Here is a 27,688-nt window from a genome sequence, read left to right as displayed (position 1 = left end):
GCATCCCTGAGGTAATTCAAGCACCCTGTGTGGTCAATTAACTACATAATAGCAAAGAACCACAATACCGATTTTCACAATTCCATATTACTGGTCCACCATTTCAACATATGATAACTACCAAAAAGCTACCTGTTTGCAATGGTTATCATGCCAAACTGTTTACTTGAGATGTCCAAGAAGTCAAAAAAACAGATTAGAACTTGCCCACCCGTTCGATTGCGAGAGGTCAATTTTTGGGACCTGGCTCAAGGCCTAAATGCATTGCTGTAAGATGCAACGCGAACATTTGGATTGTATTTTCAAGTCGTGGAGTGAAGGATGTCAAATGCAACGTGGTAGAAATGACTTAGTAGCCGAGGGAGCTGTCTGAAGTGGTCAAAATTCACAATTTAGGAGCGTTTTTATTTTTTAAAAAACTCATCTGGGGGAGACCCCACTAGTTTGGCTTGGTTACAGAATTTGTGCTTACCAACATCACACCCCCCAAAACCGCCACTGAAGTACACCATTATTTTGCTGCACTATCCTATCTGCACATGCGCACCACCCAAGTCTGCACGATCCGGATTTGTGGAGCAATGTCGCCCTTCGTTTAGCTAAAAGCTGATCTGTTAGTGTCGTTTCGCTAAAAGTCAGTCTGTAAGGGCCAAAACATACCAAGGCGGAACGGAACGGTCGCAGGACGGACGCGGTCTTTCTGCTTAGTTTTGGCCGGCGTGCTTTTCTCTGTCTTGCACACTGACAGCGTCGGCGTGCGCGGCCAGTCCTATTCAAAACCCTCCCCACAGCCAAAGCTAACATGCTACTTTGCCATTCATTTGAATGAGCCACCGCCGGTCGCCGGCGTGAAAAATACGCTCGAGTTCTATTTTCCAAATGCAGCGCGGCGCGGAGCCGGCTCCCGCGCCGCTGACGCTCGACTACCGCCGGTTGGTGTGTAAGGACAGATAGGTTTCAATGTATTTTCACTGACGCCGGTAAAAACCGCGGCCGTTCCGCGCCGCTTTACCGCCTTGGTGTGTCAGACCCCTAAGATTTGTTTTATTCAGGTAGCCGAGGCTACACAGCATTTTTCGTGGTTTATACACCACATAATGTTATAAATGTGGGAAATACTGGTAATATTATATAATGGTGCCGGTGGTAGGCTAAGCAAAATTGTCATTTTCTAAGTTAGCCTAAAGATTAACGAGACACTGACGTGGCCGTTTGTCAAAGATGGCAGAGGCCTATTGATCAGACAAGAATTGTGTTTTGTCAGCGTCTTCTTCACAAATAGTCTACAATTCACAACAAAGATGGAATTAATCATAGATAGACTTAGGGTCCGACTCCTTACAAGTAGTAAAACGAAGGACGACAATAGGCTCATACGACTTAGATTTTCGTCGATCGATGGAGAAAAAACACGTGAGCGAGAACTTGTCACGATGTGGGTGTTATTAAAACAGCGCATTTAAAGTCGGGACCCACTAGTTTGACACCCTCTCGGTACTTACGTGGTACATCACATGGTAATCAAACATTTCAAACAAGCGATTTAAGGTTGGGGTTAGGTTTAGGGTTAAGGTAAGGGTTAGGCTTAGGGTCGTATGACGTAAGCGGTAAGTACCGAAAGGGCGTCGAATTAGTGAGTCCCATTTAAAGTCGGCCACAAATATGAACGAGACGATGAGCTCGCACCAGTTTGTTCTACTAACACACCACGTGTGAGGAGTGGGGGGACAGGCATCGAGGCGGAGCTGAAGTGGGGACATGCGCAAACCTGTGTAGAGGTGTGAGACAAGACTCATACCCGTGAGTGAGTTGTTGACCAACCAGTTCATGGGCGCTTGACCTCGGAGGCAGTCCGCAAACGAGCGTTTAAGGGGATAAGCAACTGCAGAGGTTGCAAGATCTGACTGCAGTAGCATTCATCCCGCGATAGTTTGACACCATGTGACATATCACCTCGTCGACACAACATCACAGAAATGTTGAAATTTGACAGGAAATCTAACCGTCATGCAGCATTTTCATCCAGAGAGCATTGCTGTCTAAATGCGCATGCATGCGTCAAGTCAAGTTGGTTTTATTGTCAATTTCTTTACATGCACTGGTCATACAAAGAATTTGAAATTACGTTTCTTGCTTTCCCATGCAGACATAGACTAATCTAGGTAAGGACATAGACAGTATAGACATAGACAGTACTCATACAGACATTTAAAGTGCAAGACTGGACAACAGAAGACTTGTAGAGAACATACATTAAGAGGAGGTATTTTGTTGTGCTTTTTCTAAAAGTCCTTTGTAGCGTTCTGACATAGAAATAGTAGCATTTTTGAAGAAAAATAAATATTAAAAAAGGTCTATCAAATACACCAGCAGCAGTGAGTGTGTGTGTGTGTGTGTGTGTGTGTGTGTGTTTGTGTGTGTTTAGTGCAGGTAGAAAGTGCGGTGTGCGTCTGTGTGTGTGTGTGTGTGTGTGTATGAGTTGTGTGTCAGTGTGTGTATGTTTGGGTTTAGTGCAGAAAGTGCAGTGTGCTTGTGTGTGTGTGCGTGTGTGTGTGTGTGTGTGTGTGTGTGTGTGTGTGTGTGTGTGTGTGTGTGCGTGCGTGTGTGTGTGTGTGCATGTTTTGAGTTAGTGCAGGTTGAAAGTTCAGTCACAGATGTACAAACCCCAACTCCGATGAAGTTGGGACGTTTGGTAAACAGTGAATAAAATCAAAATGCTATCATTTTCAAAACATTCAATCTATTCATTAGATGGAGAATAGTGAAAAGACAACATATTAAGTGTTAAAACCGAGAAAAAATATTGTTTTGGGGGACATATGTACTCATTTCTAATTTGATAAATCCAACACGTCTCAAAAGAGTTGGGACGGGGATCAGTGAAATTTAGTAAACATCCAAATAAGATAAAACAACAAAGAAGAACATTTCAAAATGAATTGTACTGATGGACAATATAGGTGTCCAGGTATAAGATCATCACAGAGAGGCTGAGTCACTCAGAATTAAAGATGCAAAGGGAATAATTACCATAGTTATTACATACATTTTTGAATTCCCTTTGATTTACCACGATTGAGTGTATATAAGACATATTTTTGTTAATAAAATCATTGTATAGGTTCAGGACATCATGAAATATATATTGGCTGTAGTCTCACTCTAATTCCTGGAGTGCTAGAGCTATTGAAAATTGACCATATTAAGAATGCTTAATGCATGAAAATGATACAGGGGTGTAACATTCTCCTAAGCACCTGAGCTCACTTGAAATAGACCCAGAAGACATGGGAAACTGTCCTTTGCTTACAGAAGTCAGCAGAAGTTGTAGATGTCCATTCTTTTTGACAATAATAGAGCATTGCACATCCTGTGCTACAGTGAAAATGGACCATCCAACTTGTGTTAGTGCTAGCTTCAAAAGTCAGCCTCCATGATGGCATGCGGGTGCAGTAGTGCATTGGTTAAGATGTTCTCACTCATCTGTAGAGTTAAATACAGTGCTGAATGGTATAAATGGGTTTTAAACAGCATGAAAAGCCACCCATGCATTATATTTTGAAGGGAGATCTTCGATTACTGCCACATAGTAAGGTCAAATTGCATTCTCTACTATGTTTTAACAGTTTGGCTCCCATCATAAGGACCAGCAGGTGATAAAATGGTGGGTTTTTGGTCAAGACCTGTCACACTGTAAGCACTACAGAAAGGAAAACATCGCAAAACATGACAAGGAATACACCCACAATTTAAGCTGGTGAAATCATGTCCAAGATAGGAATTAACACTGTTTTTTATATAAAATCATCTCATCGGTTAATGTATTTAACTGTTAAGTGTTGTCTTTTGTTTTGTTTTTAGTCTTCCTCGACATTTGCTGCCATTTATTGTCCCCGTCCCAACTCTTTTGAGACGTGTTGGATTTATCAAATTAGAAATGAGTACATATGTCCCCCAAAACAATATTTTTTCTCGGTTTTAACACTTAATATGTTGTCTTTTCACTATTCTCCATCTAATGAATAGATTGAATGTTTTGAAAATGATAGCATTTTGATTTTATTCACTGTTTACCAAACATCCCAACTTCATCGGAGTTGGGGTTTGTAGTAGTGCAGGTGGAATGTTCAGTCGCAGATATGGTGGTGGGGATGAGGGGGGGTGTGGGGGGGGGTTGTCAGTGGCCTGGCTGGCTAGAGGCTGACAGTGGAGGGAGAGTGGGTTGAGTGTTCAGTATCTTGATTGCTTGGTGCATCGAGCTGCTTGCAAGCCTGGTGGTACGGGAACGGAGGCGCCTGTACCTCTTTCCAGAGGGCAGGAGGCTGAACAGTTTGTGTGCTGGGTGGCTTGTGTCTTTGATGATCATCAGTGCTTTCCAGGTGAGGCGTGCGGTGTAAATGTCCTGCAGGGAGGGGAGTGGTACTCCAATGATCTTCTTCGCTGTGTTCACAACTCGCTGGAGTGTCTTCCTGTTTTTCTCCGTGCAGCTTCCTCCCCACACTGTGAGGCAGCTGGACACGACGCTCTCTATGGTTCCTCTGTAGAATGTTGTCCTGATGGAGGGTGTAGCACTTGCCTTCTTTAGTTTGCGCAAGAAGTAGAGACGCTGATGGGCCTTCTTCGCCAGTGATGTAGTGTTGGTGGTCCAAGAGAGGTCGTCGCTGATGTGCACTCCAAGGAACTTGGTGCTGCTCACTCTCTCCACAGCATCACTGTCGATGGTCAGTGGTGGCAGTTGTTTTTGGACCCTCTCCTTGGTCTTGTTGACATTCAGCAGGAGGTTGTTGTCATTGCACCATCTGGCCAGCAGGTCTACTTCTTCTCTGTAGTGAGTCTCATCGCCCTTAGTGATGAGGCCCACTAGTGTTGTATCATCCGCAAACTTCACTAGATGGTTAGTGCTGTGGGTCGTTGTGCAGTCATGTGTCAGCAGCGTGAACAGCAGGGGGCTGAGAACACAACCTTGCGGAGCCCCCGTGCTCAGGGTCAGGGTGCTTGAGGTGTTATTCCCTACCCGTACTGCTTGTGGTCTCTGCATCAGGAAGTCCAGCAGCCAGTTGCAGAGGGAGGTGCTGAAACCTAGTTTGTCCAGTTTTCTGATGAGTTGTTGTGGTATTATGGTATTGAATGCTGAACTGAAGTCAATGAACAGCATTCTCACATATGAGTCTTTATTGTCCAAGTGGGTGAGGGCTGGATGGAGGGCAGAGCAAATTGCATCCTCCGTGGATCGCTTGGCTCGGTATGCGAACTGGTAGGGGTCCAGGGTGGGGGGTAGGGTGGCTTTGATGTGTGACAGGACTAGCCGTTCGAAGCACTTCATGATTATGGGCGTCAGTGCTACAGGATGGTAGTCATTGAAGCATGATGGTGATGATTTCTTCGGCACGGGTATGATGGTAGCAGCTTTGAAAAGTGATGGGATGACTGCTTGCTCCAGAGAGATGTAAAAGATGTCTGTGAAGACATCCTTCAGCTCTTCTGCACAATCCTTCAACACTCGGCCAGGTATGTTGTCTGGGCCAGCTGCTTTGCGTGGGTTGATGGTGGCCAGTGTCGTCTTCACACTGGCAGAGGACAGGTACAGGGGTTGATCATGGGGGGGAGGGGGAGTTTTCTGTGGATGAGTGTCATTTTGTGCTTCAAAACGGGCAAAGAAACTGTTCAGGTCGTTTAGCAGAGAGGTGTTGTTGTCACAGCTTCGTGGTGCGTTGACGACTACTCAAATGCACTTACTCACTGCGTCGAGTCACAATTTTGGGGAGGGGCCCCAGAGTACCTGCGTGATGGGGGGGGCTTCACTCCGTTAACTGCGCGACTCACTGTAGGGAAGTTGGTCTCACACCGGCTCCGTTCTGGTCGGCCTGAAAGCCTTTCAGGTCGACCAGAACGGAGCCGGTGTTGGTGCCCGCACCAGTTACGTTCAGCACTAAAGTGCTAGTCTGCGAACCGCCCGTGTTCATACCGGGCTCTGAACTTTTCCCGCACGTGACTATGGTACCCGGATGAACCTGCTGACGGCCACGCTGTCGTCACGGTTCGCAGAGAAAAACCTAGTATTTTGCGGTTCGCATTGCGAACCAACTTTCCAGTTCGCGAACGCAAATATCTGTGGCGTGAACACGACGACCGGTTCGCGATTAGGTGCGGGAACGGGGTTCTCAGTCAGTGTTGCCAAATCCCGCTCAAAACGTTCTCAAAAACCACCAAAATGCGCTAAATTCCACCCAAGTTCAACAAATGACAAAAAATTCTATGGGCATAAAGCGGCAGAAAAACGCCAAATGGCCATTTTTTCCCATTTTCACCCGTAGACGGCCATCCCCAGTAGCCCAATTTGGCGGGTAACCGCCCAATCTGGCAACACTGTTCTCAGTCGGCCTGAACGTGCTCAAGTATGGCTTTCAGGCCGACCAGAACGGTGTCGGTGCTCGCACCAGGTACGTTCGGCACTTAATACGGCTTTCAGGCCGACCAGAACGGAGCCGGTGTCAGTTCTCGCACCAGTTACGTTCAGCACTAAAGTGCTTGTCTGCGAACCGCCCGTGTTCTTACCGTGCTCTGAACTTTTTCCGCACGTGACTGTGTTACCCGGATGAACCTGGTGACGGCCATGCTGCTGTCACGGTTCGCAGAGAAAAACCTAGTATTTTGCGGTTCGCGTTGCGAACCAACTTTCCGGTTCGCGAACGCAAATATCTGTGGCTTGAACACGACGGCCGGTTCGCAATTAGGTGCGGGAACGGGCTCCAGCACGGTTCTCGGCCTGAACGCGCTCAAAGTGTTTGTTTGCGAACCGCCAGTGTTCATACCGGGCTCTGAACGTTTTCCGCACGTGACTGTGTCACCCGGATGAACCTGCTGACGACCACGCTGTCGTCACGGTTCGCAGAGAAAAACCTAGTATTTTGCGGTTCGCATTGCGAACCAATTTTCCGGTTCGCGAACGCAAATATCTGTGGTGTGAACACGACGGCCGGTTCGCGATTAAGTGCAGGAACGGGCTCCAGCACGGTTCTCAGTCGGCCTGAATGCGCTAAAGGTGAGGTGAAAAAAAAGAAAAGAGAACCAAAACAAAACACGCATGAATCCCGATTGTTCCTGGATCAGTGCGTTCATGGCCAAACTCCAGAACTCGATTGTCATGTGAGCAGTGTCGTCAGCTGTCTCGAGAGGTCCCGAGCTGGTGAAGGCAACACTAGTATTTTGCGGTGCGCATTGCGAACCAACTTTCCGTTTCGCGAACGCAAATATCTGTGGCGTGAACCGACGGCTGGTTCGCGATTAGGTGCGGAAACGGGCTCCAGCACGGTTCTCAGTCGGCCTGAAAGCGATGTCGGTAGCTTCTTTTCTGTTTGTGTATGTTTCCATGACAGCCATCAGCATGGCTCATACCATTTTCAAAAAGCCCATCCCGGGTGAAATAGAATGAGCACGTTTTTCGTGGTTATAATACAACGTGATGTGCGCCCTTGGTGGAAAATGGTTATTGTGGGGAGGGATATGCGTTATGTTGTGGACAATTTCAAAGCAAATCCTCCCACTAATGGTAGTTACCGCCAGAGGGGAACGTGTGCGCGCGTAATGTTCATTTCGCCCCTGAGGACTGGAGTAGGAAGAAGCCAGAGATGGGAGGGACCATGTTGACATGAGAGAAGCCGGTTGTCGTTGGGTTTTTGAAACAAGTAACAGTATGGATAAAAACGCTATGGTCAAAGTTGGGGCCGTGGCGACCGCCAGCATGTGTACCCTGTTTGGAGGCGTTGTTTTGGCGCAATATATTTTCACCAGGAAGAACAGAGCTGGGAAGAAAACGAAGATAATCGAAATGGTGGGTTCACCCGTTTTCTGACATTGCTAGTGCGCAGCTGCGAGCCTTCGTAAAAATAGCAGCATTTAGAGGTCATGCTATCAAGAGCATTCGTGTGTTGACCACTTCCCTGAAGTGACCGCAGAATTGCGACCCTAGACCAGAATGTTTGTTCTTTGCCTTGTCTGATGGGAGACCGACAGCTTTACATTATGGTAACACGAGCTAGCCTAGCACACCAACTGCATCCAACCCAGTTATGCAAGGTATGCGACCGCTTGAAGGAACTCAGTTTCGACCTTACCCGACTCGTCGCCCAAATCGCTGTTTATACTGACATGTAAATGAATGTCATTCGAAACCAACATGACTTTAAAAGTTTGTTTAATCTCTACCCAGTCTGTATGGACCGATGGCAGCTGACTAGCCAAAATAAACTCAATTTTTGGCTAAGATGTGTCCTTGCAGAGACATTTTCTCAAGTGCTTCTCCTGTCAAGTGCTTCTTCTGTCCTGTACTGCTGTCAAAAAGCGAAAATGATGTGACAGCTCTGGCAGGATCCCCCTTTACGCTTACGTCATTTGACGTCATGTCAGATTATGATGGTCATATTGTTGAATAGTCTCAGTGCAAGCCAGGAGGAAATGGCTACAGTTAGTTCTGTTGACTTATTTGCAGTGTGACAGTTCCCAAAGGTACAGAAAGGATACATACATCCATTGAAGATATGTAGTATAGACCAGGCTTAGCATTATTGTACATAGGTCCAGAGTATAAAATGTCAATGTTTCAATTTTTTTTGCACAAATTTGAACTACATTTTGGAATTCATTCATGCCTGAAGTTGACCACCTCTACACCTCAACCGCTAGGTGGCAGGCACATACGGCTCTGTGATTGAAGCTCGTCTAACTCAGAAGGACCTGTATCCAAAATGCCTCATACCATAGCTTTGGTCCAAAAGGTAATCTGCATTGTGTAGAGTTCAAGTTCAAATTCAAATGAATACAAATAACACAAACTTTTTGAACATGAGTTTGTGGATTTATGGAAAGCCTTTGTGCATGATGTTCGCTGGGGCTGTAGGCTCATAGGTTAGAAGAAGAGAGATTGTAATATCTGTGTACTCTTCTGTGGTGTATCATGATTCACTTTCACACTGGACACATCAGACCTTTACCTGCTCTGGATACCGGATCAGTGTTTGTGTTGGCAGATCACAAATGGATTGTATATTTAGCAAAAAAAATGTCTGCTATGGTCCTTTGGTTTGGCATAGAATAGAAATCGATTGCCTAGTCCTCCTGAGCAATAGGCAGGGTTTCCCCCAGCACTTCACAGTTACAGTAAGGTGCCCAACTTGACACCAAATTTTTGTCACTTTCTATTGTCACTCTAGGATGGAGGACATTACAATAATAAGACAATAATAATACTGACAGTAGCAATAGTAACAGTAAATAATAATAATATTAATAGTTATATACAAAAGTGGTAAGATTGGAGTAGCAGAATTGTAAGCAGCATGTTGTATTGTCTTATTGTTCAAGTGAGGTAGTGCAGAAAGGTGCATGACATAGTGCAGTTCAAGAGAAAGGAAAAAACTTGGTCATCCACTCAGTCATACACTATGGCTTGGTCGCTGCCATTCTGGTGACAACAAATCTTTAGTAGGGGCCATGTCTTTGTTTTCTATCCTCTTAATGCAGATGGGCCGTTGACGGGCCTACAAAGTCCCTGCTGTAAATCATGACTACATCATAGCAACACTGCTATGACGGTACAGAGGGTCATAAGTAACAGATTAAGACATTAACATTTTGTGGACAGTAATGTTATAACAATTGGGGGGTGTGGGATTAAAGCACGAAGACATCTCATGTCATGCACTGATGGCAACAAAGTAATCCGTTGCTGAGGTTCATGTCAGGAGTTGAGCACCCGCTTCAACTTGTTGGAAGTGTGACGGTGCTGACATTTATATCCTGCACTCGCACCGAGGGTGGCAGCTCAATGCCCTCTCCCCAGCAACACCTCCGGATTAAAGAGGAAGTTGAAGTCAAGTCTGTTGAAAGAAATCATGTGACTTCAGATGCCCACTGCTTTTATTGTTCCTACTGTACATACACTCAGGCCTCAGTCCCTTTTTTCGTGTATTTATGAGTACAAGTGTAGTGTGCAAACAGCAAATTTAATGTACACTGCCAATCCGAATGCTCCGAGTACACAACATTCAGAGCTCAGATTTTTTTTTTTAGAGCCGTTCATAACTTTTGAGCTCTCGTTTCTTTATCAAGAGTGGAATGCTGTGTGTGTGGGTTTTTTTATTTAAAAATAATAATAATAATTTCTCTTTTTTTCTCAAACGTGATCAGAATGAATTTATGAATGCAACATAGGTTGTGTTGGGTGACTGGTCCATTGTCACTGCTGGATTTGCAGGAAAGCAGAGACCTGGTGTAAGAGCTGAAAGAGGATTAGCCAACAGGCTATGTTTGGTGTTACTCAAGTGCTGACAGTCTTTGCAGCTGGATTTTTTTTCAGCTTTCAGGCTGACTGTAACACACAGACACTGTGTTAGCTGTTGTCTGTGCTTGTATTCCTGAGGTTATTTGTTAACAGACTTTCAAATTGTAATAATGAGTAGGACACACACACACACACACACACACACACACACACACACACACACACACACACACACACACACACACACACACACACACACACACACACACACACAAATCAGGTCATTTCATCAGCCAGGACATTCAGGGAAGATATTCTTGTCTCGTGTAAACAATGAGAGTGGGTCTTTACAATCACGCTCACAGGCATCTTTTACTAACTACTGACCACATCAGCAGCCAGAACTTTGGCATCTCACTACGATATTTACACCTGATTGATGGACAGAGGAGTGAATGCTAATCAATATGTTAGTCTTAAAAAAAAAACATTAGATCTGCCTTAACCCATTTAAGCCTAACGCACCTGCAAAAAACGCCTGTTGAATGCCTAAGCAGCGTGTAGCCTGTAGCCTGTAGCCTGTAGCCTGTAGCGTCCATGCTGGTCCAGGTGACTAGGTCAACATCAGGCTTAAATGGGTTTAGGCATGCAGTGTATAGGTTGGACATTATGTCTGAGAAATCTTTCCTGCATGTTTGAGAATTTAGGAGGATATCTACTACCCTAGATACTGTGCCATACACTATATTTAACATCCCAGGAGCGAAGTCGACCTACCCCCAAACCTGTTGTGATCACTTACTGCATTTTAGGTACATTTTTGAACGCCAAGTCCAAGTCCCAGCCTGCCTCCCTCACACGCTTCTTTGCCGTCTGTGTGTCTGTCGGTTTGTCTGTTAGCCCATGATCCTGACGCAGCCATAAGAGCCATGGATGTTTCGCTTTGTACACCACTGAGCACAGGGAAGCCATTAGGGCTGACAAAGCAAAGGGGTTACAGGGCCAGGCAGGAAATATTTTTGGGGGCTTTTTTGACTTTTTTATTATTACAGGACAGCGTGAGAGTAGACAGGAAATGATTGGGAGAGAGAGATGGGGCAGGGCCGGGAAATGACCCCGGCCGGACTCGAACCGGGGTCCCTGTGGGCAATGTAAGCTCAAATGTGGGTGAATTAGGTCCTTATAGCATTGAGGGGTGGGGGTGGGGGCATTTCAGATGAGATTGTCCCAGGCCTGGCCAAAAGTTGTCACCAGCCCTGCACACAGCCAGAGGTTGGTGCCCAAAAGCGCAACATGCAACAACACCTCATTAGCAAGGAATCTGTGGTGTTTTGAACCTCTCAGCAATGTTGTGGCTGTTAATGGCACGTCACTTCTTTACAATTATGTTACTACTACTACATCTCAACACAAGCCAACAGCAGCTGCTGTCCAGCATTAAGCTTATGGCAACAGTACGTTATTATTACAACTTTTGCAAAAACAGCATGAAAATGCTAAATGGAATGCAGAACATATTTAATCTGACCTGCATGATTCCAGCATTACTCTGGCATTACAGGAGCTCTTAACTAATGTTGGCCATAGAGGCAAAGAAGCCTACAGTTGAAAACACTTCTGTAGGCAAATGGTCTATTTGTGCCCGTGTGAATTCAAGTTTAGTACAGACTACATAGTGCTGCTGCGCTGACCCCAACACACACACACACACACACACACACACACACACACACACACACACACACACACACACACACACACCACATGTTGACCTCTGATCTCTGTCATTGGCCTCTTGCATGCCATAGTCATGTCTCTACCCCATGTCTATGCTGTGTGTGTGTGTGTGTGTGTGGAAGGGGGGTGAGTGTGCTATCTGTGTAGTCAGCATTTGTGTGTGTGTGTGTGTGTGTGTGTGTGTGTGTGTGTGTGTGTGTGTGTGTGTGTGTGTGTGTGTGTGTGTGTGTGTGTGTGTGTGTGCGCGCGTGTGTGAGTGAGTCAGTGCTACGTCAATAGCTGCAGGCCCAGGGGAGGTACAGTGGCTTGTGCAGAGGTTAAAGGTGAAGGCTTGGATGTGTGGACTGGGTTGTATTTTATCTCCACCGGCTCCGGATTGGATTGTACCAGTCACCTTTCCTCCACCAACCTCATTCTGCTAAGAAGACAAATGTGTGTGCGAGTGTGTGAGTGAGAGAAAAAAAGCAAGAGAGGGAGAAAACGAGAGAGAGCGAGAGAGAGAGAGAGAGAGAGAGAGAGAGAGAGAGAGAGCAAGAAACACACACACACACACACACACACACACACACACACACAATCCAAGATTTATTGCCCATAAATGCATGCACAGCAGCAGCAGTGTGCGTATAGGCGTGTCTGTGTGCTTTACAGCCAGGGTTCCCAAGAGATCAGACAAGAGAGGTCCGACAGTGTGTCTGTGGAATTTAGAGAAACAGTCCAAAAAATTGAGAGTACTCAAGAAATAGGCCACTGACGGAAATTGAGAAAATGTGTGCGTGTGTGTGTGTGTGTGTGTGTGTGTGTGTGTGTGTGTGTGTGTGTGTGTACATTCTATGTGTGTATGCTTGTGTTAGTCCAAGACCTCTTAGAAGGGGTGGGGGCAGAAGGCAGCTTTATCTATTTTCGGCGACGCCCCCACGAGCCGGGGCTCTATATAAGCCCGAGCATGACAGAGAGATTTTTCTTCTCTCTTGTTTTTTTTTATGCGCAACGATCCTGAACACTTTGGAGCAGCGGTAAGACAGTGATATCTCTGTGTGCTATAACAAAAAAAAAGTTTTGGGAAAGATCGATTTGAGTGGCATAATGGGATGTTTGATGTAACACAGTGGAATGTGATGAATTTCATGTGTTATGCAGCATGATGTTGTTATTACATGACTTACGGTCAACATTTATGATGGTTTTTGTCTACTTTTAGTGTTTAGTGCACAGTGTTTGCAAAGGTGGTTAAAAGTGTGTGTGTGTGTTGTGTGCGTGCGTGCGTGTTTGTTTCAAAACCGGATCAACAACTTACTGTGCAGCATATAGGTAGAGAGGGGCACTTACAGATGTTTAGGGGAAAGTGGGTCAACTGGCGGGGTACCCCCTGCAGCTCTTTGTCTCATTCCACCCTCCTCAGGAGTTGACCTGACCTAATTCTTGGATCTTATCGACTGTTTTATGGGGTGTGTGTGTGTGTGTTACTCTGTGTGTGTGTGTGTGTGTGTGTGTGTGTGTGTGTGTGTGTTACTCTGTGTGTGTGTGTGTGTGTGTGTGTGTGTTACTGTGTGTGTTACTGTGTGTTTGTGCGCATGAGTAGTAGTGTATCTGTATGTTTTGGCAGTAAGTTTCCGCCAGTCAGCCCTCAGGTTTTCACTGGGCGGAATATAAACTCTTCACAGCTGTTGACTTTGGTTTGCCAACCATCGGAGAATGTTGTGTTTATCATATGCCCAGGCCACACACACACACACACACACACACACACACACACACACACACACACACACACACACACACACACACACACACACACACACACACACACACACACACACACACACAAATTCACTGTGACGGTTGTGCTGCCATTAGCAACCTTAAAAATACCCCCTGATCTGCTTACACAGTGCTGTGTCTGGATTGGGGGAGGGTTGTGGTTATGGCAGTTTTTTGAGTGAGTGAGTGTCGAAGTCTCTGGACTCCCAGAACAGGGATGTCCCCTCTTCTTATCTGCGGTGGTCACTCTCATCAGTCTTGCCTGTTTGAGCTGACATGATGACAAAATAAAAAAAAAAGCCAGTTTCATTTTCAGTTTCAATCATTTACTTTTAAAATACTTTTTTGTAAAAGCAACCAGTTCAAATGAGTAGCTGTGTTATCATGTATCGAAGATCAAACGCTGTCACCTACTCAGTTAATGTTCAACAAAATTCAAATCAATATGTAAATGAACCATCGAAGACTACTACATTTTACTAGCTCACATTTGCATTTAGTATGCTTTACATGTGTTGCTCGTGCTTTAGAAACAAAGTTCAGAGTGACCTTCTAGTTAAAGCCAGATTACAGTCCTACAGGCATACTGTATTATGTTTGCCCAGACAGAATTGTCACTTTTGCGTCACATTGCTGAATTTTAGATTGAGAACAGGAACAGAGAACTACTACCTGTGCTGAGCTGCAGTCAAACTGCTGCTGCTACTGCTGCTGCTGCTGCTGTTTGCGGCAGCGCTGAAGAGACATGCTCCCGTCTTCAAGGGTGAAGAGCAGCTTTTGACAGTGACACTGCCATTGCCACTTTGCCACTTGTAGCCCCCTCATCATGGCCTTTTGCTGCTGGGGTTATGGTGGGGTTGGGTAGGCTAGGGTAAGGAGGGGACAGAGGGTGTGTGTGGGGCGCGGGGTGGGGTGGGGACTTGTTTGGGTCCACGTTATGTAAGTAGACAGCTTGACATCTTCACAGCTGTTGCTCTCCATCAGCCTCAGAAATAACTGTGTGTGTGTGTGTGTGTGTGTGTGTGTGTGTGTGTGTGTGTGTGTGTGTGTGTGTGTGTGTGTGTGTGTGTGTGTGTGTGTGTGTGTGTGTGTGTGTGTGTGTAAGAGACTCAGCTGGCAAGCTGTCTAGGTCATACAGCCTGTGTTTTGACTGCCAGTTCCCCAAGTCCTTCTGTCACTCCTTGTCCTTTTGCTCTGCATTAACCGAGGAAATCACACAGTTAGGCATAAAGTTATAAAACACGTAAACCAAATGCATCAGACTGGTAGCATTTCTTCAATATTGGGCTTTTGCCATCTGAAAACAGTTTTACATTCAATGGGACCAATCAAATAAGGAACCTCATAACTCTTGGGATTTCACAACAGCACGAACACTGTACTGACTGAGCTGTCTGCTGTCTCCTCTCTTCCGTGTCCCAGATGCCGGAGTTTGAGAAGAGCACGGTGCACATCAAGGACCCGGAACGGGTGGAGCAGGTCATCTGTGACCTCATTAAGGGCGGAGCCCCCAAACTGCAGGTACGGACGGACAGCTGGGTGGGAAGTGGGAAGCGTACGTGCAGATTATGAGTGCATTCCAATATGAGTACTCCCTTCCTCCACTTGTGCTTGTGGCCTCGCGTTATGCTGATACCCCGCTTCCGTGGAGAAAACAATTAAGTTACCAGCCTAGCTACAACAATTTCTGGGGGACTATTCTTCATTCACCATCCAGTTTGCAAACGAAAAAAATGCTTTACAATTGAGCCTTTGCGATATATTAAAATACAATGCTGTTGTCAGTGATGTCATCATGACGTATTACTTCCTGGTACGAGGCCACAAGTACAAGTGGAGGACACAAGTCCTATTGGAATACCCATTTTGTAGTCTGGCTCTTGCTGGATGTGTGTAGTTCCTTCAGCACAACTAGGCCAGGCGTGGCTCCATGAGCTCCACACACACACAGACGTTGTGTTTCTCGAAAGCATAGTTGCTAGTAGCCAGCCAACTTGGGTAGTTGCCAATGGGAAATTGCCTTGCAAACAACAAAGTAGCTAACGTAGTTTGCAACTGTAACTCGAGAAATGCACGCCTAGTGAATTGCGTTATTTGAGAAGTTTTTCATCCTGACAGCCTTTTTAGAGATGTGATGTAGTCAAAAAGCGACTGTTGTTTTAGATAGCAGTGGTGACTTGAGGAGTCAGGTGTCAACTGTATTGTAGACTATACCACATCAGTGTTTCCCACAGAAATTTTGGAAACTATGGGGGCAGCCGGGGTTTATTTTGTCCGTGGGGGGGGGGGTGTCTTCTCACACAGGCCTTTTTTTTGGGGTGGGGGGAGGGGTGGGGGGTGTATTCTTGCAGCGTAAATGCAAAACGGCAAAACAATGACTACAGTATGACATTGGCGCATGGAGAAACTGTAGGCCTGGGCCTATATTTCAGCCATTTATATTTTGAGAAATAAGGCTACATAAGATTTTACCCATGACTTGTATAATAGTAGTACATTGTCATTGTCAAAAAATGCAGTACAGTGAATAATTTCTGTTTACAACACAGTTTCATTCGTCCCTCATGCAGGGGTCTGGGAAACAATAATAAAACAAAATAGGAGCAGAGATAAGAATTTAAGAGCACTGTGAAATTGTTAACGCATAGACAAAAAGGGTCTTAGAGGGTAGGCTATGCCTTTTCCCCCACACATATCTGTAGGCGTACACATTCTACATGAGGGGTGCTGGTCACAGGGCCATTTTTTTCCAAATTCCTCCCATTAAAAGGGCTGAACAACATATTACACATTTATGTCTATATTCACATTCATTACACATTAATTTCTATATGCAGCCCGATGTCTCCTCTGCTGTGTCAATGAAGGTCTGTCACCAAACTCATTACAACTGTAAAACAAAGCCTAGGGAGTGTTAGTAAACTCATCCCAACTGTCCCTTCTCTGAAGGTTTTTTATATTGCTCCCAAACCCAAGTAAACTACAACAACTTGACTAGGCTTTTGATCCCTGTCTTTCAAGCACTTGTGGTTCTCTCTATAGCAGGGGTGCCCAACCTTTTTTAACCAAGATCTACTTTTGAAGTTGATGGTCTGCCGTGATCTACCAAGTCAAATTCAAGGATGTCAGTATGAAAATTTAAGACCACCATTTATTAATCACCATTATTATGAACAAAATGTTTTCAGTAGGCTACTATGGCCATATCTTTTCAGTGTGTTTTTAAAGTGTGTTGAATAGCCTATCTTTACAAAGCAATGCAGCACTGATAGTATGCAGAGATAATTTCAGTCATACACAAGTCATAAGCAACTGAAACAATTTCAAAATGATAAACATTTGGTAGGCCTATATAAAAGGCACATAGGCCCTATTTCTAAAATATGTGTGGTATAGGCTACAAATTAAAAAGGGCTCAGAAATTCACCATTTGTTATGGGTAAATAGTAGGCTACTATGAGAGAGGGAGAGCGCAATGAGAGAACTCATTGGATTGGTTAACACCCCTGTTAAGTGTGACTTCTTCTATGAAGGTTTTTTTTTTTCAGCTCTCTGGGACAGTAGCACAGCAAAGGCTTTCTATTGTGAGTTTGGCCAATCGTTTTGTCCACAACTGAAGCAAGAAACAGCACAAATTGAAGTGAATTCCATACATGTCAACAACTAACATTTCCCTTAAGCTAGATTTATGCTTCGGACGCATAGAATCTGCGTCCGTCCGTTTTCTGTCTATGCGAGTCCACGCCCCTCTCTCAGAGGCTCTGCGCCCGTCGTCGAGCGCCTCCAAAAAATTCTAACTATCCGTCGGACGGACGCGGAGTACGCAGACAAAAAGGCACTATGATTGGTCGTCTCGCTACTTCCTTGTTCTGTTCTTGTGGCAGCGCAATGCCAGTAGTTTGCGAGAGCAGAGCTGTATTCTGTTAAAAACTTTATTAATGCCTTGTGTGTAAATGTGTGTAAATACACGAAGCTACAAGCTAAGTAACAACCAATGCATCAGTTGAACACTCGTGGCACAATGCCTGCGGTTTTACTACCGTTCCTCCACCGAATGTAAACACACATCGGCAGAATCAACTGTCTTCACATGCTTGCATTTTCTGCTCGTGAAAACAGACTGGGTATGTCAAATAATGATTAATACCAGTGCATTGCCTTTGCAATTTGTGTGAAAATACCTAGCTAACCGGGATAGAAAGCAACATTGCTTAATAATGACCGCAGTGCTTACAATGTAGTGAAAGTAGTCTAATCGCGCAATTTCAAATGTGGCTCGCGACGAGACCTCGGACCTCGCAGAACTCGCAGATGCATGAATACAATGTTGGTTCGTGGCCACTCCCACGCGAGTTTTGACGAGCGCAGTTGCAGAAGTCTAATCTGACCTTTAGGCTACACGCGGCACGCGATGTAAACGCAGTTAGCGATGATGCATGCGACTAGCGATTTGGACGAAGATCCTCGCATATCGGCGTGTCATAACGCATCGTTGCGCACATGTTCTGTTACTCACCCGATGTTACCCCTCATTCTGTGTTACCGTGGGACTACTTATCTAACCAATACAGAGTCCATAGGATGTATTTACTCCAGGAGGAAAATGCGAAGGAAATTCAAAATCGTAATTCAAATCGTTTTTAACAAAAACGGATATCAAAAAAAAAATTGTTTTTTTTTTTTTTTTTTTTTTAACATTTTCGTAAACTATGGCGGCCAAATTTAAACTATGGCGGGCCGCCATAGTTTCCTCAATGTATGGGAAACACTGCACATATAGATTTTTTTCAAAGATGAACAGAGAATGCTTTTGAAGTAATTAATTGGTGGCAAGGACGGACAAGTCGTCGAATCTAGTCCAGCACAGCTCACACGGATCTATGCACAGATCTCTTACAGAGTTGTGCGGAACTACACAGATTTGACTAGAGCCGGGTTATATATTGTGTTTATTGTACAGGAAAGTATTGTCTGTAGTTGTGACCGGACCTGACTCTGATTAATAAATAAACTGCAAAAGAAAGAAGTTTACCGCACACTTTCTTGACTTTATGCTCGTTTATTCAGAGCGAATCTTATTCAGAGCGCTCTGAATAAACAAGCATAAAGTCAAGAAAGTGTGCGGTAAACTTCTTTCTTTTGAAGTATACACTCCTGCGTTTACCAGCACCTAGGCAAGGCAAGGCAAGGCAAGTTTATTTGTATAGCGCATTTTATACACAGGTGCAATTCAATGTGCTTCACAAAATTAACAAATGCAAAAAGAAAGGAAGCAGGTAAGAAAAAAGGAAATAAATTAGAGTCAAAGAACATTTAAAACATTAAGATAAAACATAAGGTAAAAATAAAATAAAATAAACATAAAAATAAAAAAAATAAGAATGATATATAATTTAAGCTAGGGGAAAGCATCTGAGAACAGCTTTGTCTTGAGTCTAGATTTAAAGCTATCAATAGTGGGTGCCTTTTTTATGTCATCTGGAAGCTGTTTCCAAAGCTTTGAAGCATAGAAGCTAAAGTATGCCTCTCCACACTTTGTTTTAACTTTTGGAATCACCAGCAAATTCTTCTCCGTTGACCTTAGTGACCTGGTTGGTGCATACAGCTGAAACATATCCAGTAGATATGTGGGTCCCATTCCATTTAATGATTTAAACACAAGAAGCATTGCCTTAAAATCAATTCTGTAGCTTACTGGGAGCCAATGCAGCGATCTTAAAATTGGAGTAATGTGGTCGAACTTCCTTGTTTTTGTAAGAACCCTTGCTGCTGCATTTTGTACAAGTTAGACCTAGAAGCTGTGCATGGAACTTTGAACTGACTAATAAATAAACTGGTTTACCTGTTGGTTAGGTAAAAGCTGTTGATGGCAACGTGTTGAAGGAAACTTCGAGTTACTTTTTACCTGTAAATGTATTATGTATAGAGTTGTGGTTGTAGATATGGAGGTAGAGATGCGGTCAGGTGCTTTTTAGGACTCAAGCACTATCTTGAAAATTCCTTGATGGCAATTCCTTATTTTTCTTTTCTCTCTTCTTCAGATAATCACAGATTTTGATATGACATTAAGTAAATTTGCAATCAATGGAAAACGCTGTCCATCTTGTCACAGTAAGTAACCCTCGTCTTGAGTTTGACTTGGCAGGGTTTTTTAAACTCCTCTGCTGAAGTACACATATAATTCATTGGGTAAGAGTGTTTTTCTGGCATTTACTGTAATGGTTCCTTTTTTTCACAGATATTATCGATAACTGCAAACTTGTTACAGATGAGTGCCGTAAACAGGTAATATTATTTTAAATATCCGATTGATAGTAGACTACCATCATTTGGATGAATAGTGAAGACCTCAAGGAAGTCGTTTTTATCCAAAGTTTTATAAACAAAAAGGATTTGAAAAACAAACACTGATGATTTGGTTGCTTACACATAATCCTCCTGTTTCCACGTGTTCTTAGCTGCTTCAGCTCAAAGAGACGTACTATCCCATTGAGATAGACCCCCATCTCACCATGGAGGAGAAGTATCCATTCATGGTCGAATGGTGAGGTCACATACACACACGTTACATTTCTTCAGATGCTTAGATTTAACCCTATGAATGCACACATGCTGGGTAACGGTGTAAAGATATGCACATCACTATCATGAAAGAAATCACACAGGTGCATGCTTATTTGATTTGTATTGTACACAACTTGTGTGTAAGCCTTGTTTATATTCTGCTTTTTGTCCATATATCCCCATTGCATATGACCAACATAGTGTCTACATGTGCGCATAAATATACAGTGCATGTTGTGCCACATGCCACCTGAGCATGTGCCTGAATATATAGGTATATGTTCTGGCAAGAAGGCACGTTTGAATAATAACTACGGCTGTTGCTACTCTGTCAGGTATTTCAAATCGCACACGTTACTGGTGGAGCAGAGACTTCAGAAAGACAAGCTGCCAGAGGTGGTGAGAGAATCTGATGCGGCTCTGAGGTAAGATCTCACTCACACACACCGGATCTGCAGAAAACACCCATTAAACATTCTGTATGGGCTGTTTGAAATGTGTTGCACAATAGTAGAGATGGTCATTTTGGACTAGCCTCGCGCACCATCCTACGTACTTCCGCCAAGAGACTTGGCTCCGCACTCCGTCTGGTACCTGTTTTCTGTGGAGCCATGTTGACCAGTAGGATTTGCGCCGGTGTTCTGACAAACGGTCCTACATTGTACATTTATCCTACGGTAGGATGTTCTGTCAGACATGTCTGTTAAACGGTCCTACATCGCCATAGATAGACGTCAGACATGTTTGTTCAACAACTTATAAATTAAATCCTGATTTTCCCGAAACTGTCCTTCCTGCTTCCTGCAATCGCGTCAGATCAAACAACCTCCAAACCATAAATACGAAATGAAATGGTAGTATTATGGGATGGCCAGGACCAGGCTAATTTTGGACGGGGATATTTTGGGATTTCCAGAAGTTTAACTTGTCACCCTCTTTGCACAAGTCCTAAGCAGGGTGTTCTGTTTGTGTACTCACTCAATCAATAATGCTGACAAATTGCTTCAATTTCATGTGCTGCGAAAAAGAAATCCACAAAATGTAACTCGCAAATATGTCAGTATGGGGTATGTTGTCAATGGTAGAGTTGTTGTTTGAGCAAGTTATCATCAGTTATCCTCTGTGTCTCCTGCTGTGACGTGTGTGTCTATGCAGGGAGGGCTACGAGCAGTTCTTTGCCGTCTGCTGCAGCACGGCGTGCCCGTATCCAATCCACAGTTCATCTCAGCAACCCTGAGACTATTCCAAGAGTCCGGCTCAGTAGTAAAACAGGTTAAGTTAACCTTAAAGTAGTGGTAAATAATGTAAAAGAGGAGCCTGAAGTCCTCTTTTTTTTACTACATGGCACCTATGGGGTATCTATTAGCAGATTTACCACTTCCTGTAGGTTAACTTAGCCAGGTTTATCACTTAACCATGTCCTTGGAATTTACCTATCCTGTCGTCAATGGTAAAGTTGATGTGTGAGTGCACACAAGTCATCCTCTGTGTCTCTCGATCTGTGACTGCGTCTATGCAGGGAGGGCTACGAGCAGTTCTTTGACCGTCTGCTGCAGCACAACGTGCCCGTCTTCATCTTCTCGGCCGGGCTGGGTGACGTGCTGGAGGAGATCATCCGCCAGGCCGGCGTCTACCACAACAACGTCAAGGTGCTCTCCAACTTCATGGACTTCGATGAGAATGTAAGTAATAAAGGACAGAGCGTTTGCCCACGTCATCACGCACCCACTTACTCTGCCCTTACCCTAACCAATTAGCACTAGAAACTGTCAGCCAAGTAGGAATGGCACTACCCATGTTACTGTGGATAATTAAGTGGATAGAAAGCTGTATTCATTTTGACGGTGACAGTGACGACTTACACTCACCGGCCACTTAATAAGGAACACCTCTCTAGTGCTGGGTTGGACCCCCTTCTGCCTTCAGAACTGCCTGAACTGCCTGCAACAATACTCAGGTAGGCTGTGGCATTCTGACAAAGATAGATTGGTACTAATTGGCTCAACTTGTGCTAAGAAAATATCCTTATGCCATTATGTCCCCAGCCTGAAACGTTGATGTAAGGCAGGGTTGACCCATGTTTTCGTGTTGTTGAAGCCAAATTCTGACCATTCCACCTGAGTGTTGCAGTAGATATCAAGACTCATCAGACCAGGCAACATTTTTCTGATCTTCTAGTGTCTTTTATGGTGAGCTTGTCCAAATTGTTGCCTCATTTTCCTGTTCTTAGCTGACAGGAGTGGTGCCAAATGTGGTTTTCTGCTGCTGTAGCCCATTTGCCTCAAGATTTGATGTGCTGTGTAATCAGGGATTCTCTTATGCATACCTCGGTTGTAATGAGTGATTATTTGACTTAATGTTGCCTTTGTATTAGCTCAAACCAGTCTGGCCATTTTTCTCTGACCTCTGCCATCAACAAGGCATTTTTGCCCACAGAATTGCTACTCACTTTCTTTTTTTCTTTTTCGTACCATTCTTTGTAAACCTTAGAGATGGTTGTGTGTGTGAATATCCCAGCAGATCAGTCTTTTCTGAAATACAGTACAGGCCAAAAGTGTGGACTCACCTTCTCATTTAATTAATTCTCTTCATTTTTGTGGCTATTTACAGAACATAGTACATTTTCAAGGATGGCATCAAAACTGTGCATGAACACATGTATAATTATGTGCTTAACAAAAAAATGAAAATATATAACTAATAAAAAACAGTGACGTCAACACAGAAAAAAACTGATGGTGCCACACGTTTCAACAAGCTTATTTTTCTGTCTATTTTCAAGCAAAAACACCCAGTCAGTCAAGCCAATCTTAATTGATTCAAGCAATACAAGCAAGCTTTTCTTGATCTGATAATGGGTCACTTGGTCCAACATAGCTAGTGAGTGCGTATACATGCAGTTCAGTATCCCGAATATGAGGCATATCCCAGTTATGATCATATTCGGGATAAGGTGTTTATTTGAGCACAGAACGTAATATCCCAGTCAACATTCTTGGCCATTGTAGAATTCTCTTCAAATGCGTGTAGCCTGGATACCAGCGACAGCGTTCTATGGGAAGCCCCTGTATCCGGGATGCGGCAGTATCCCGGCTTCTGTCGGAATACTCCACCTAGCATATCCCGATTTCTCAGTATCCCGAATAAGGGCTTATTCGGGATACTGACGTGTTTATATGCTCAAACGCAAATTCAGGATACTTAATATCCCGATCATATTCGGGATACTGAACCAGAGATTGTTTCTAAAGGAATTCCCTTAGCAACAGTATCTCTGACTGTACTGCATGTATACGCACTCAGTTATCTAGGTGGAACAGAAGTAAAAAAGTAAAACTAAAGGTGAAAACCCCTGCCAGATTCCCTCCAACACAGGTTTGACCTCTCCATGTAACTGGCTGTGACTCAATGTAAGATCAAGAAAATGTCTGTAAAATGCTTGTGCTTGTATTTAAAACTAGGTTTTAGGTCTCAAAATTCTAGTTCCACAATTCTAGTGAGTTATTGGAGGACTCTAACGTTCAATTAAGATTGACATGACTGACTGGGCATTTTCACTTGAAAATAGACAAAAAATAAGCTTATTGAAATGGGTGGGGCCCTCTGTTGTGCCGTGTTGATGTCAGGTGGATAGACCGCTGGCATTGCTGTTGGACAACAACTAGAATGATATTTTTGGCAAGCACATAATTCTACAAGTGTTCATGCACAGTTTTGATGCCCTCCATGAAAATACACAATGAAAATCCACGAAAATAAAGAGAATGCATTAATGAGGAGTTGAGTCCACACTTTTGGCCTGTACTGTACTCAAATCGACCCCTTTTAGCTTGACAGCCATGCCATGTTCAAAGTCATTTAAATAACCTTTCTTCCCCATTATGATGCTCGTTTTGAACTGCATCAGATCATCTCGACCATGTCTACATCCACAAATGCATTGAGTTGCCACCATGTGATTGGCTGATCCGAAATTTGTCTCAATGAGCAGTTGTACCAGTGTTCCTAATATAGTGAGTGTATATAGACAAGTTTACATTATATAAGGTGACATTACACACCATTGACCCCAATTCAACCTCATTGCTATATTGTAAAGCATGGGAACAAACGTAACATAGTTGATATATCTAGTTATAATGGATTTTCAGAACTTCCTCACAAAATTGGCTATAGTTATTTGTTTTCTCAACATGCCTAAAATGTCATTTGACTCATTGATACAATTTGAAAATAACAAATTTTTGGTCTGAAATGTAACACTCTGTGGATTCTGTATAATCACCATGACCAACCAGGCTGACTTTCACTTTCATCCTTTATGTGGATTCTTCTCAATCTGACCTCAACTCTTACTGTATGACCGTGGAATTAAGAAAACGGCTTTCATGTGTTATGGATTGATCCGTTTCTGGTTTTTTTTTGTTGTCTTTTTCCTCCTCCTCCTCACACCAGGGCATCATCCGGGGCTTCAAGGGCGAGCTGATCCACGTGTACAACAAGCACGACGGGGCGCTGCGCAACACCGACTACTTCCGGCAGGTGAAGGACAACTGCAACATCATCCTGATGGGCGACTCGCTGGGAGACCTCAACATGGCCGACGGCGTGCCCAACGTGGAGAACATCCTGAAGATCGGCTTCCTCAACGACAAGGTGATCTAGTGCAAGGGTTTTTACACCGGGGAGTGGGACACATGGAGGCGACAGGAGCGAAACAAAGGCGGGCGAAATGCAGTGTTCCGTTCTCACATCTAAACGGTCAACAGGTTGCAGCGGCGAATCAAATCAATTTCCTCCTCATTTGCATAATATTAAACTTGGCTGAATATTTTCGCCTGGCTTTGCCCCTGTTTGCTTGCTTTTGCCCCACTGTGCTCCTCTTAAAGGACTGAATGGCAGAGTGCGCTTCACTTCCAAATTCCAAATTCGCGTGCATGTGTCCCTGCCGTTAACGTGGTTCTGACCCGGGCCTGAGGTGCTCTGTATTTGCTTGTGTGCAGATACTGTATGATGGGGTAGCTCTTCCACCGCCTTAGTGAACAATGAGACCAAAAACACTCAACCCTTGCGCTGGTGCAACAAAGATGAAAGTTGGATATTTTCCCCTCAATTTCAGGACACTAGGTGGTGCATGTGTAGTATGTGAGTTCTTTCCAATATCCGAACTCCCTTGCTCCCTTGTCTGCTTGTGGCCTCGTGATGTCTTACTGACGACAGAAGTGTATTTCAATATCTCGCCAAAAGCACAATTCTAATGTCATTTTCTCATTTGCAATCGGGATTGTAAATGAAGAATAGTCCCCCAAACGTTTTTGTGGCTAGGTTGACAGCGGGGGAAACGTTTTCTCCACGGAGGTGGGGTGTCAGCTTCTCCACGGAGATGGGGTGTCAGCGAAACACGAGGCCACAAGCACAGGTCGAGCACTGGAGTCTGCATATTAGAAAGAAGTGTGTGTGAGAGAGCGTGCGCACACATGTATATGTTGCTCATGTAACCCTCTTGCTTTCCTCGCAGGTGGAGGAGCGTTTGGAGAAGTTCATGGACTCTTACGACATCGTCCTGGTGAAGGACGAGAGTCTGGAAGTGCCCAATTCTATCCTCCAGAGGATCCTGTGAACGGTCAGCCAAAGGTGTCACCCCCCCGCCCGCTCGCCTACCCACATCCTATGCCCCCCACCACCAACCCTTCATTCATGAACGTCCCCTTCTCCAGACCACTGGGACACCAGCTACCTGAGACCTTTGGGGATTTTGTCTACCGCAGTTCAGTCCAGTCCAGCCCAAAACCCACCCCATCAACACCACACCACTTCAGCCAACTTACACATCTCTTCAAGACTTCTTCTGGGCCACCTCATGTTCATACCCCCCCCCCAACCACCCACACACACACACACACACACACACACACACACACACACACACACACACACACACACACACACACACACACGCATTGTTTTTAAAGACAACTTGGCTCCTCATCAATGAACTGTTCTTGTTTTCTGTGTGCGTGTGTGTGTGTGTGTGTGTGTGTGTGTGTGTGTGTGTGTGTGTGTGTGTGTGTGTGCGTGTACGTCGCGTGCGTGCGTGTGTGTCTATGTCTGTTTTATTTTTGAATCACTGAACATCCATCAACTTCTGTTTGCTGTATGTCTGTTTGGTGGGTAGTAGCTAACTGGACGGAATGGCACAGTTGACACACCACAGTGCTATACACAGACAGCCAAACAAAAACCAAACATATGTCTGTGAATCGACTTTGTTCAATTTGCACATTATTATTGCTAGTGCTATTTTCATTGATTTTATTTTTATATGAGTAATGTTCCAGTGTATGTAAAGCAGAAGTACATACTGTTTTAAAAAGAAAAAAAGGGTTGTTTGGGTAATATGGTCATATTACAGACGGGCCCTGCATGCTTATGTTGCATCATTGGATTATTCTTATTATGTAATAAGAGAAAGAGGTTTCTAGATTTACATTACAAACGTGAGGTTCTGGATTTAAGGAGGTCGATCGGAGGCACCTTTCCTACATCGTACCGATCGACTGTTCCCATGAGTGTGTTACAATGAACCTCCCATGGGGTGTCTGTCTGTGCACTCCATGCTAGTTTCATAGAATGTATATGTCATGGGTTTCCTCCAAGCAATAGGAAAAACCGCACACTGAGGACTTAGAGGCAATACTATATGGTGGCTGTGTGTCGCTCATCTACATGAGTCTATGGGTCCCACTCAGTATCTCACCTCCCACCGCCTCCTTTCGCTTGTGGCCTTGTGTTTAACGTTTACGGCACGCCTCTGTGGAGAAAATAATAAAGTTACCCTGCTGTCAGCCTGGTCACAACAAATTTTGGGGGACTTTTCCCCATTCAACAACCCAACTGCAAATGAAAAATTGATCTTTGAATAGTGCTTTTGCGAGACATTGAATAAAACTTCCATTGCTAATGACCTCTTTCCTCACATTACGAGGCCACAAGCACAAGGACTGGGTGGGAGGTTAGATGCTGAGTTGGACATTATGTTCAAAAGGATTACTTCCTTGATTTCTTTTCTCTTTCACCACATGCTTTTTACCTGTGTTTTGTGTCTGATACTACGAAGGCGCACTACCTCCAAAATGTTCACCTCTGAGGTGGAACTGTGTATCTTTTTCTTTTGTTTTTATTTGCACTCATTGTAAAGTCCTCTTTGTATCAAGCATAGTAGTGTATGCTGCTACCATCTGCATGTTGCCTTTCTAAAATTCATATCATGTGAGGAGGTTGAACTGTCAATAAAAAATACAAGACACACACATCAGCGGTGTAGTCTACTTTTTTGAAGTGGGTATA

The 27,688-nt window shown here is 44.2% G+C and overlaps 1 protein-coding gene across 3 annotated transcripts; it reads left to right on the top strand.

The window, feature by feature from the left end:
* The first annotated feature begins 7,506 nt into the window (after nt 1-7,506).
* On the top strand, nt 7,507-27,653 carry nt5c3a (5'-nucleotidase, cytosolic IIIA). 3 transcript variants are annotated; one of them, XM_063199599.1, is made up of 10 exons: nt 8,455-8,505; nt 8,683-8,774; nt 15,200-15,298; nt 19,819-19,888; nt 20,016-20,062; nt 20,236-20,321; nt 20,677-20,766; nt 21,861-22,023; nt 24,797-24,997; nt 25,860-27,653. In XM_063199599.1, exons 2-10 carry the CDS (start codon nt 8,745-8,747, stop codon nt 25,959-25,961), a joined length of 888 nt encoding a protein of 295 aa, XP_063055669.1. In that variant the 5' UTR covers nt 8,455-8,505; nt 8,683-8,744; the 3' UTR covers nt 25,962-27,653. The 3 variants fall into 3 exon arrangements, with proteins under 3 accessions (XP_063055667.1, XP_063055669.1, XP_063055668.1); XM_063199597.1 differs by lacking the exons at nt 8,455-8,505; nt 8,683-8,774 and adding an exon at nt 7,507-7,831; XM_063199598.1 differs by lacking the exons at nt 8,455-8,505; nt 8,683-8,774 and adding an exon at nt 12,600-13,032.
* The last annotated feature ends 35 nt before the right edge of the window (nt 27,654-27,688 follow it).

This window comes from Engraulis encrasicolus, chromosome 5 (assembly GCF_034702125.1).
Source record: "Engraulis encrasicolus isolate BLACKSEA-1 chromosome 5, IST_EnEncr_1.0, whole genome shotgun sequence".
In the NCBI taxonomy this organism is placed as follows: domain Eukaryota; kingdom Metazoa; phylum Chordata; class Actinopteri; order Clupeiformes; family Engraulidae; genus Engraulis; species Engraulis encrasicolus.
Note: the sequence above shows the minus strand (reverse complement) of the source record. Positions and strands in the feature narration are given on the sequence as shown.